Source organism: Lissotriton helveticus, chromosome 7 (genome assembly GCF_964261635.1).
Source record: "Lissotriton helveticus chromosome 7, aLisHel1.1, whole genome shotgun sequence".
Taxonomy (NCBI): domain Eukaryota; kingdom Metazoa; phylum Chordata; class Amphibia; order Caudata; family Salamandridae; genus Lissotriton; species Lissotriton helveticus.
Genome location: NC_136068.1, coordinates 403,648,487 through 403,660,789, shown reverse-complemented (window position 1 = coordinate 403,660,789; position 12,303 = coordinate 403,648,487). Strand labels below are relative to the sequence as shown.

The 12,303-nt window shown below is 46.3% G+C and overlaps 1 protein-coding gene across 2 annotated transcripts in view; it reads right to left on the bottom strand.

Annotated features, from left to right (window-relative positions):
* Positions 1-12,303, bottom strand: part of LOC144766786 (calcium-binding protein 5-like) — a 244,194-nt gene that overhangs the window by 118,922 nt on the left and 112,969 nt on the right. Inside the window, exons 3-4 of one of the 2 annotated variants that reach the window (XM_078650517.1) lie at positions 5,104-5,265; positions 3,794-3,824 (exon numbers count right to left, since the gene is read on the bottom strand). In XM_078650517.1, coding sequence (XP_078506643.1) covers positions 3,794-3,824; positions 5,104-5,265 — 193 coding nt within the window. Of the gene's footprint in view, positions 1-2,096; positions 2,105-3,793; positions 3,825-5,103; positions 5,266-12,303 lie in introns of those variants that run through there. The other variant, XM_078650518.1, reaches the window with a different exon arrangement.

Here is a 12,303-nt window from a genome sequence, read left to right as displayed (position 1 = left end):
ATTCTTCTCCAGCTGGGAACGCGGACGGCAAAGGAGGCAGTTCTTCAACTATATTTGCTGGACACGGTGAAGCACATGGCCAATTTCGCCAAATTCATCCACCATGCTCGACAAGCCCTAATGGACAGGTCAACCATGGCATAACTTGACTTTTACCTGGTGGAAGGCCTTGTGTAGCACGTTTCCTATATACACATTATTTTATTCAATTTTAAATATCCTTTTTATACTGATTGCTCCCTTTTTGTATTGATTTTTATTAATCACACAAAATAAAGTATTGTCATTGTCATTATTGTCATTGTCAGTCACAGATCCGGGTTTAATCCATTGTTATTTTGCTCACCACGCCACCCCAGTTCAGACATGGCCATATGCAAATCAGTCTTGACCCTGTGCCTCATGGGAACAGTCCAGCCCGAACTGCCAAGCCATGTCTTCCCTGGACCGGAATCAGGCATCCTAGGACCGGTTTCTGGCTGTCAGCCATCATCAGCCAGGATAGCTTGACTCCAGTGGCGTAGTGAGCACAGGACCCACGTCTGGGCATACCCTTCCCACATAGGGTGAACAGCAAAACACACAAGATGATGGACGGAATGTTGCACATTGGCTAAACATTTACCCCCAGTCACAGATCTGGGTTTAATCCATCGTTATTTTGCTCACCACGCCACCCCAGTTCAGACATGGCCATTTAAAGGCTAATAGGAGATAGGCATTCCAGAAGTGAACCTTAACCCATTGCATGTTATGCTTTGGCCAAAACAGATCCTCCAGAGTGCCCCAGGGCCCACTCCAGCAGAACAGCTATCTGTGCTGTTCCTATTCTGGACAACTGCCAGTGCTATGTGGGCTTCTGTCTATACTTGCCCAAGGCCCTACTGTATCAACTCTCTGGTCCACAGGGAGGGCACTTTGCCCATTCAGTCTTGCAGAACTTCCTTGTATAAATAAACACCTCAGAACAAGCTCCTCTTGGGTGAGGGACTGCTTTGGGACCAATTTAACATTGGGGAGAGGAGTTGGCCTAATGGCTAGGGCTGTCCACCTTGAATCTGGGGAACTGGATTCGAGTCTCGGCAATGACACAAAACATCTTGTGATTCTGGGCAAATCACTTAATCTCCCCGTGCCTAACAAAAATTAATGTGTGTCCTCATGTAACGTAACTGGTGCTATGTAAAGTGCTCTGATACCCGATTCTGGTCAAGTTCCCGCTGTATAAAACTCTGCCCAAAAAAAAATTCAAAGGGTGAGGAATATGTGTGTAGAAATATTCATTAGACCAATACGTGACTGACGTTCAGTAATTCTCAGTCTGGTGCATACCAGCGGATTTCTCACTGCCTGCCTACCTCCCATTTGGTGGAGCGGGCTCTCAGGATTGATAAGATTCTAGGTTTAATTTACACACTGTCACTTACCACACAAATTGTCAGTCAAATTTCTGTCTGAAAGCCTGGGAAAAAAAGGAGGAAAACTGGTGTCGGCGTGCAGAAGTGGTGCTTGTATGAACAGAGCCATGATGGAAGCACACCTACTGGCACACATTCTAATTATGTGGTCCTTGGCCCAGGGGAAAGCACGCGGTGCCACCACTTTATTCCTCTTTCAGGGGCTGCGAAATTGGACTGATAAAGGACTAGGGCACCCCGCGATACCGATATTTGCCAGATGCCGTATTATGTTACTACATTCCTGAGGGACAGTAGCGGGTCCGCAAGTTTTGCTAGTATATGCTATTTCTTTATGTATTTGCCTTTACAAATTGAAGCAGAATCAATGAAATCTTTTGGAATTAAATAATAGTTGCTCACACACGCCCTTCCTTCCTTTGCCGCCTTACTTGGACCCAGGAAGTGAACACTGGTGATTGCACACAAACAATTTTTTGGCTTATTGTTACCCGCGCAGAGCAAAAATTATTCTCTGCAAGGCACAAGTCGGCGTACACACGGTGGACGGCGTCCACCCACTATTTTCACAGGGTGAACGCCGTCCACCCCTCCAAGAGTTTGGGCCACACTAAATAATGCGCTGAACACCTCCTGGTGTAATTTCCAAACTCTGGACACTTTCAGCAGTGCCTGCACGTTGTCTGCTTTCCATCTGCAACAAGCAACAACATGCAGGCTGGGACGGGGCTTTCTTATTTGAGACTCCTGCTGGGCCCATAACTAAGGCCAAATCTGAGGGGGTCATCTGGCCCCCTTTTGTTTGTCAGAAGCCTCACGCCTATAAGCAAATGCAGCAGAGGGGAAACAGGGGTTAGCACTACACACATACTTAAGAGAGGCAGCTTTTCACTTTGTTTAGGCTCTGTTTACTAGATCTGCATGCACTGTAAGAATGTCAGATGTGTTGGTCCCTCCCAGTAGTTACATAATACTAAATGTAATTTATATAGCGCTTACTACCCCTCAGGAGGCGTTCAAATAATGTAAGTACCACTATCTTTTCTTGTATACCGCTACTCATCCCAAATCAGAGTGTCAGAGTGCTTTACATCACACGTATACAGAGGCGCAACTAGTGCCACATTTCGGGGGCGGCTAAGAAATTTTGGGGGGGGGGGGCTGAATCTCAAAGCAATATGCAGAGTGGAGCTACAGGGACTCTCAGAAGGGGTGAAACAACAACAATGCCTCATTAACAAGCAAAAGGTCTTTAAAAGACCTGTGAAGTGCTCGGGTGTGGCTGTGTGTGTGCCCGGGAAGCAGTCTCAACCCAGGCTGCCACACACGACGGGGGGGGGGGAAGGGGGGGGGGGGGCTGAAGCCCTTTGAGTCCAATGGGCGTTGCGCGCCTGCTCGTATATATTAAAGTTGCAGCTTGTGATGTGCCATGATGTCATGCGTTGTGATGTCACTTGCATACTGCCTAACTAGTTTAGTCCCCCCACTTCTTTTTTTAGGACTTGTGCCCTGCGTAGATCCAAGAGACAGTGAAAACAGGCTCAATTCCAATGTGCATACGTTATACCACATTTTTACCCCCGTGTGCAAAAACACACCTGATACCTGCCACAAATCTAATTTGGCCATCGATGTTTATCCGCCCATTTTTGGGACACATTTGAAATGAAAGACCTCTCTCTGACTTGGTGGCGTAAAATGGGTGCTAACATAGGGGCCGATTAGGATTGCGGTTTTTCCGCATCCTCCGGGCCGGCGGACAGCCCGGAGGATGCGAAAAAACAACTGCGGAGCCTTCAAAGACCCCCCCGCCAGATTAGGATGGCTGTGGGGTCAGGAAGACCGTCCGCAGCTTTTCCGCCGCGGTCACATCCTAATTTGCACGGAGGGACCGCCGCTGCCCCTGCGGACAGTCCCTCCTACTCTGGGGTGGCGGACGGACGCAGGTCCGTCCGCCATCCTAATCGGCCCCATAGTTTGCTGTTATTATTCCCCAAAATGCTTGACGTGTAGCATGAAATCCTGGTCCTCATTGTTCCTCTGGGCTCTTGTATGGCCTACATAGAGCTCTCTAGGATCATTAAGACCATTGTTGCTCTACATCTGCCTACAGGGACTCCCTTGTGTATTTCACATTTAACGCTGTGTGCAATTAAATGGGAAGTAACGGCATATTCTATGCCCACCCAGTCCCAAGGCTGCACTAATAAATGAGGTCAAACCTGTGGAAAAAATCCACAGCACTTAATTCACCATTTATGCCTAAAATGAACTTCACGATTCCTGGTTGCGGTAATGGTTCTTGTTTACACTGGCAGGTTTCTCCACCCATACCACCCGAAAAATGACAGAGTAAGGTCCAAACATCTCCTTACCTTCAATTTCATCTGTACCCAGCTCCCGGTACTGGAAAAGACGTAAAAGGGAGAGTGAAGAAATATGGGTGAGAATAAATTCAAGACAGATTGTGGGAATAAAAAGTAGTGGTGGAGGGGGGGATAGAGCTTAGTGAAGTGAATGGAAATGTGAAGAGGAGGTCGAAATGTATAGGGAAAGGTAAGAGTGGGGAAACGAAAGGGTGGGAAGATGAAGGTGGGTAGACGGAGAGAGAAGTGAAAATGGGAAAGAAGTAGAGAGGGTGGAGGTAGTGGATGGGGAGGACCACAAGTGAGTGCGGGAAGAGGAGAGTGGCAAAGGGAGGAAAAGGTCGAAAGTGAGAGAGAGAGATATTAGGCAGTCAGTGTAATAGGAGGTGGAAGGGAACGTCATAGACAGTATATGGAATCAATGGCTAGAAAAGGTGTGGAAAAAACACGGGGAGAGGATGGAATGAAGATGTGTCGGCGGGGAGAGAGAGGAGAGAGATGAGAGGGAACATGAATAAATGGGGGGGTGGATCAGGAGTGGCGAAAAGATATTGAAGGGAAAGGAGGAGATGCTCGAAATGAAGAGGGAAGGAATAGGAGGGAACAGGAAGCGAGAAGGAGAGAAAGCAATGAGAAGAATAAAGGATGATGGAAACAAGGCAAGAGGGAAGGTCTATAAAGATGAGATAGATGGATATAGAAGCAGTAGGTTGTTGTATTAAAAGTATTAAACCTGACATTAGTGAACACAAATGCTTCCCGACCTCAGGCTTCCGGGGGGGTGGGGGTGGGGTGTGGGGTGTGGGGTCACAAACCGTCTAGCTCCAGCCCAAAAGCCCCACCACTTCCCAGCCTGTGGTGGCCTCTTATTCCAGAGCTCCCATCGGCCACTTCACACAAATGGAAGATGTCTCTATACCTCTCATCAGAATTCCTTGTTTCCCACAATGGAGGGGTAGTCTCTTATCAAACCCCACCCATCTACCCCACCCCCTCCAAACACGCACACCTCCCACTGCCCTATACCGGAGGGACCGTCTCCATCTATTTCAGCCCAGAACACTGGTCATCAGTCACTCGATCTGGGTTTCACTCTTTACATTTCTTTCTTTCTTTCTTTCTTTCTTTCTTTCTTTCTTTCTTTCTTTCTTTCTTTCTTTCTTTCTTTCCCTCTCTGTCTCTCCATCTTCCTGTATTAGGGTATGCACACGGCAGTGACAAGACAAGAGTGACACAGACTAAGGCACCACGGGACAGGGGCGTGCGTGAGGCAGACTCCAATGTCTGCACTCTCTCCCGGGACAGGACATAATGCTTACCCCCTGCTTCTCGGCGATGCCCTTGCGCAGAAAGATGCAGGCCGGCCCCAAGGGGTTCTGCATGTCGGGGCAGACCTGGGCCAGGGTGAGCAGCGGTACCGTGAACTCGGGCTCACAGGATCCCAGCCTCCTCCTCAAGCGGGAAACCGGGCCGTTGGCTTGCTTATGCAGAGGGAGAGAGAGGAGAAAAGCTCGAATATATTGTTTTTAAGAGAAGCAATGATTAGAGAGCTCGATGCTGTGTCATTAGTACCTTTCGGATTATACCCCCCCCCCCCCTCACCCAACCCTGAAACATCTGCCAGTTAAATCTTGCTGTCTAAATGATCTTTCGAGATAATGCCCGCTGCAGGACTGATAGAACAGCCGGCTTGGGTGTGCGAGGGAGCCGAGGGTGCACAGGGGCACATTTACATGGAAATGACGGGACGTTAACGTCAGTTTAACAGCTGATACAAAAAAAACACTTGTTTAATCATCATCATTCAATCTTTATTTCGATCGATTGATCATAAAAGATATACAATAAACACATTATTTAAAATTTAAAAAAAGAGTAGTAAAACAGAGTAACAATTCATCAAACAACGAGGGATTTTCAAAAGTCTCACGCCACCTTTATATACCGGGATCTGGCATGCCACATCGCTGTCAAAAATTTTGCCAGAGCAAACACCGTTGGCGGGGATAAATCTGTCTTTAAAACTCTGAATGCATGGAGAAATGTTCTGAATCCCAGGTATTTAAGCAATGGAACCAGCCAAAATCGTCTGCTTTTATGGTAGGCCTGACAGAAAAAAATAACATGAGCTTCATTCTCTTTAGTATGGGCACAAGCAGGGCAGATCTCAGTAGAAGACTGACCGGCCCATGCTTTAGTGAAAGTCTTTAGAGGAAGAGTCCCATACCTCCATTGCAGGAATAGTTTTCTTGTTAAAGCAGGAGCCATTCCGTCCAAGACGCTTTCGGGGTTGTAAGAGTCTTTAATTACAGTAAAACGAAAGATCCCTCTCGCACACTGGCCAGGACTCGGGTAAGCATTTTATCATAGTAGGCTCTGGAGAGCGCTTTCCTAGTGATCCTGGTGCTTGTGCTTTCTGGGTGTGACCACAGTTCTGATATTCCGAGGGTCTCACACATTGTCCTAATGTAGTTCAACCAAGGGGTCTTGGTAGCATTGGGTAAAGTTAAGAATTCCTGGAGCTCAGATCGATAGGAGGTGAGATCTTGGCTACTCCAAATGCGACGCCAAAATGCTAGGGGTTTAAGCCCCAGTTCTTCTGTAATGGGCCTCAAGGCCAAGTCCAGTCTCAAGGGCAAGAGTGGGGTACTTGGTGGGAGGGCAGTCAGCTGCCTTATGAATTTATTTTCTGTCATCTGCAGGTTAGAGGATGAGGTATGACCCCACATCTCTCCCCCGTAGATTACACCCCCCGCGCCTGCGTTTTGTAAATTTGGATAGCGGGGGTTAGGGGGCGGAAAGATGACTTGGACGCTATTCTCATAATTCCCCCCACCTTCTGGGCCAGCTTCATATTAGCTTTAATCTGATGTGCCCCACACGTCAGGTTTTGGTTTAGAGTTACCCCCAAATACTCTATGGTATAAACCCTTTCCAAACGCACTGAACCGAGTAGGGGATTTACACTTGGGATTTAGAATCATAAATTTAGCTTTTTACTTGTTTAATCAAATACGTTTCCGGTCATTCCATGTACTTTCTGAACATTTCATTTAATCCAATACAAGAATGGACAGGTAATTGCCAGGCATAACACTGATAGAAACCTCAGTATTCCAAGTAAGGTATTCATGCTACAATGGTTTTAGTTCTCCCTGGACAGTTAGAGGTTCCAAGAATATTAGCTACTAGCTATACCCAGAGCTGCTTAAATTATGCATTCCCATAGCCATGGCAGTTTTCTATAATAATGATTTCCGGCACTTTCCACGTAATTCACCAATTGTGTTTTTAATAACACAATTATTTCTAGCTCAAATGAATGAAAAGTTAATATAAGTATAAGTGTTTCACACACAGGGCACACCATACCAGATGCTGCAGAATTAATTTTTCACATGCATGTCAGCTTTTTCCTACTGCAACAGGTATTTAAAGAGGATATACTTTTGTTCAGATGTTAACATACTAAATTCATGACACAGTGAATGAGTTTTGTCTGTCTTAGGACACACCTTACATACTTGTTAGGACAGAAATACCCCCTGCATAGTGAACTGGTGTGAACTAAATCCCCGAGTGCCTGACCGCATTTGGTAGAGGTACCCTGACTTTTTACTTTGGCCCCAGCATCTTGCTACTCACCACTCTCATGTAAAGTTCCACTATTATGTAAAACCTAGCATTGGCATTGCTTTGCATGTCAAGTCTGTGTGCAAATACAGTGATACATGTATACCAGTGAGGAGTGTGTGTGTGTGTGTATGTGTGTGTAATGTAATGAGTCCTGAAGTCAGAGTGACCCATTTGGGATGCCCATGGTTTAGCATGACACAAGAGGGAGGGTAGGGTTCACTCCTATAGACAGTGGAAGTGTATCCTCTGAATATTTCTGTGGTTGTAGGGTGGAGACCCAGAAAAATGAAGTGAGGAGGAATGAAACAATGATACCTTTAGAAAATCAATAAATAAATAGTGAGCATCAGGTTGCTGATTAGTTTTTTCTGCGCACTGCTATTTAGAAGATCTCAAGGGTGATGCTGCAACTGCAGTTTTATGTTCAAGATGAGGACATGGCTAGGTCAGATCTGCCCTTTTGTTGTTCCCTGATGACTGGTTCAGGAAGGCAGATGCACATCAACACGGAGCTAAGAGGGAAATACAGACCTAGGTCGCCCTCCACTCAATAAGTCACAACAACAATAATGACCTAGGTCTAGGGCATTCACTTTCAATTATGTCGAGCTGGGGTATCACATGTCGCAATCAATTACAACAACCTCCCATTTCTTATATATGTAGGGTAGGGTCTACGCCAGTCAAAAGCCCACCTTAAAAAAGCCCGATCCCTTATCTAGACAGAGAAGAAACCCACTCCAACGTGTGATAGGAAAAAATGTGCAAGAGCAAGATGGCACCTCACGGGCGCACCACCAATGGGACGCCTGGTAGGTACTCACCAGGACGGCCCTGTTATCATCATTGGTGCCATCGAGCTTAAAGGAAAGTGTCCAAGTGAAAGCAACTGTGTTAACAGTGATGAGTGCAGTGGAAAATGAAACAGGCAACACATACAATGGTGTCACACAACATATAACATAAAACAGCGCATACACCCACTTGGCAAAGAAGTAAACTCAAGTCTATTTTATTTTGTGTTTTTTGACAGTGTTTGAAGCCCTGGTGTCCAATGCAGTGGTGTAAAAAGTATATGCCCTGAAGAAACTGCCTGACTAGTACCATGGCAATGATACATGTTGGCGAGTAGACGTGGCTCTATAGGCAGTAGCCATATTCACTTTTTTAATGTACGCAAACAGCACAAAGGAACAAGAATAAAGTTATCTGTCCGTGCTGTATGTGCTGTTTTATGTTATATGTTTTGTGACACCATTGTATGTGTTGCCTGTTTCGTTTTCCACTGCACTCATCACTGTTAACACAGTTGCTTTCACTTGGACACTTTCCTTTAAGCTCGATGGCACCAATGATGATAACAGGGCCGTCCTAGTGAGTACCTACCAGGGGTCCCATTGGTGGTGCGCCCGTGAGGTGCCATCTTGCTCTTGCACATTTTTTCCTATCACATGTTGGTGTGGGTTTCTTCTCTGTCTAGATAAGGGGACAGGCTTTTTTAAGGTGGGCTTTTGACTGGCGTAGACCCTACCCTACATATATAAGAAATGGGAGGTTGTTGTAATTGATTGCGACGTGTGATACCCCAGCTCGACATAATTGAAAGTGAATGCCCTAGACCTAGGTCAATATTGTTGTTGTGTCAGGAAGGCAGATGACAATCAGGGGTAGCAATCTCACACTCATTTTGCCTATATTTTGTTACTCAGGCTTGGTGCCAGCCCCAGTGGTACCTGTTGTGAGTTACACACCGGCTGTATCTGAAGAGCAACTTAAGAAGGCTACTTGAAAGAGAACCAATGGAAACCTGTTCTTTATCTTAAGACAGTGACTCCATAAATGTAAATTTAAGTGGAACCTTGAGACAGTGGACCCACAAGTGGGACTAAAAGTGGAATCAAACCACCCCACTTGGTTTCAGTCCCAAGGTCTTCTTGACCAAGCAAGAGAGTGTTCCACCGAGTACTCGAAAAGCTGCTTTAAGCATAGCTGGTATCTGCCTTCTAGTCAATGTCACAGAGGTGAGGGGGCATCAGCTGAAGTCACCACTCTTCTGGAGGAGCTAAGGAAATACCTGAAGAAATCTAGAAGCCTAATTCTCTGATGAGAGGGGGAAAGAGTATGCCTAGCCCTTGCAAAAGGAGAGACCACCCCGGAAAGAGATGCCCATCATGTTCTCAGCCTGAGGCAAACCCAAAGGAAGCAGATGAAACTGAAAGAGAGATCCTGGAGAAAACTGTTCTGAGAAGGGGTTGCCTGCGTAGTGCTCTAGCAGCTGCAATAAAGACTGTATTATAGAGTGTCAGCCTGAATCGTACTGGCAGCTTGTCGAAGGCTAAGTGAATGATGCCACCATCATGACCGCAGCAATGATGATCAAAATGTCACCAGAGCAAAACACCCTAAACCAGCCTACCTGTACATGTGGATGACAGAGCATAGTGGCAATAGTAATAGTGACTCCGGCTGGATGGGAGATGGTTACTGGGAAGGGGTGGTGAGTGTAGTGCCTCATCATTTTTAGCACAACTTATGACAACCCAGTGTAGAGTATTTATTACATTGTGTAGTATTTATTTTGCTGTGCTGTGTGATTAAAAGTACTTTCATTCCTAAAGGATAACCACTAGCCTGGACATTATATTTTGGTGTCTATAACTTGCTGTTGGGTTATGAGCTCTTGCACTTACACTATTTCTCTGAGAAGCCTGTGACTGCTCGCCCTTGCTACCCTGAGAGTCAAGCGCAGGAAGGGTTGCACTTGGCTGAATTTGCAGTGTCCGTGTAAGACAAGCTCCAGAGGCACGAGAGGCAAACAACCTCAATCACTACAGTTGGGGCCCAGTAGCCCCCTCTGCTCTGTACCCCTCAGACCAGGGCCTGCGAATACTTAAAAGTATGGCAATTCAAAAGGAGAAGGAAAAGGGTGATTCTTTTTTTAAAAATTATTATTTCTTTATTTTTGTGTATAGCGCAAATCACCACTGGTCTCTAAGCGCTTTTTAAAGAAAGGAACACAACAGAAGCCACGGGTGGTCCGCCCGCTACCGAACTGACAGTTTAGATTGAGGCTGTTACCCTTTTAAACAGGTAGGTCTTCAAAGACTTCCTGAAGGGTAACAGCCCCGGTACCCCTTGTAAAGTTTCAGGTAGCTCGTTCCAGATTTGAGGAAGGAGGACCGGCAGAGCCCTACCATCCTTGGATTTAAGTTTAAATCTCGATTGGGCAAGCTTGCAGGCCTTGGAAGAGCGCAAGGCTCTGCCAGGGGTATATTTTACCAGTCGATCTTTAATGTATTTAGGAGCCTTTCCATAAGTAGCTTTGTGGGCTATACAAAGGCACTTAAATTGCACTCGGTATTCAATGGGCAACCAATGCAGTTTATATAAAAGGGGAGTAGCTCGTGTTCTCCTCGGTAGGGAAAAATTATCCTGGCTGCATCATTTTGAACTACCTGCAATCTCCTAAGCAATTTCCGAGGGAGGCCTAAATAAAGAGCATAACCATAGTCCAGCCGGGAAATAACTGTGGCGGACACGATGGATTGTAATGCTGAGACAGAGAGAATGGGAACAAGTTTCCGCAGTTGCCTAAGTAGGCCAATACAGTTGCCAACTACTGCAGAGACTTGAGGGGCCATGGACAGGTCTGAATCAATTTTCAGTCGTAGGCTTTTTACTACGCTCCCTGGGGTAGGCACCTCCCCCAGTTCGGGGGGCCAAAAAAGCTCACACCAGGGGCTGTTTTGGGTTGCGATGATAAGCACCTCGGTTTTATCCGGGTTAACCTTCAAGAAGTTCTTTGCCATCCAGTTAACCGTAAATCTAAGAAGATTTTTTACCAAGTTTTGGGCCTGACTGGTGTTATCTAGTTGGACCAACAGTTGAGTGTCATCCGCGTAATTGAAGACTTGCCAATTTCTTCGTGTTAGCTCCTCCACTAAGGGCTGAAGATAGATATTAAATAAAAGGGGGGATAATGCAGAACCCCGGGGCACACCACAAGTTACTGGGCTGGCTGATGATAGTTGATCTCCCATTTGCACTCTCTGGGTCCGACCAGTTAAAAAGGAGTTTAGCCATTTGAATGCTTGCCCCTTTATCCCCAGATTTGACACCCGGTTCAGCAGAATGGAATGGCTGACCGTATCGAATGCTGCTGACAGGTCTAGGAGAATCAGGGTGCATGGCTGTTTAATGTCAGCCCTGATTCTCAAGTCGTCAACAACAGAGGCCATCACCAGCTCAGTGCTATGATGTGATCTGAAGCCTGCCTGTCTGGGATGGAGTAGTTCATGATCTTCCAAATAGCTGGCCAAGGTGTTCAGGACCTGTTTTTCCAGGATTTTCGCCAGGAAAGGCAGCTGAGAGATGGGCCTATAGTTTTTTAAAACTTTTATATCCGCCCCTGCTTTTTTCAGGAGGGGGATAACCCTAGCTTCCTTCAAATTCGCAGGCAAATATCCTGAATTGAGCGACTCATTGAGTAAATCCAGCAGCTGCTTTTCTAAACCCGGCAGGGCTATTTGAAATATCCTCGGCGGACAAGGGTCCATTCTAGAGCCGGATTTGGTCTGGTTGGCTATTGCCGTCAGACTCACTGCATCCAGGCAGGGAAAACTATTCAGATTCCCACTCCCACGGGGAGGGCTGGGAAATCTAATACATTGAGATCAATCGGGATTGTAGTAATATCCAGGATAATATCCCGGACTTTCTGAAGGAAGAACTCCTGGAAAGTATCACAGTTCGGGAGTTCGATTGTTGGAGCACTGCCCCCCATCTGCGTGACTTCCTTCAGAATGGCGAAGATCTCTTTTTGTTTGTTACTGACCCGGCCGATTCGACCCTCATAAAAAGCTGCCTTCCTGAGTAGGATATCT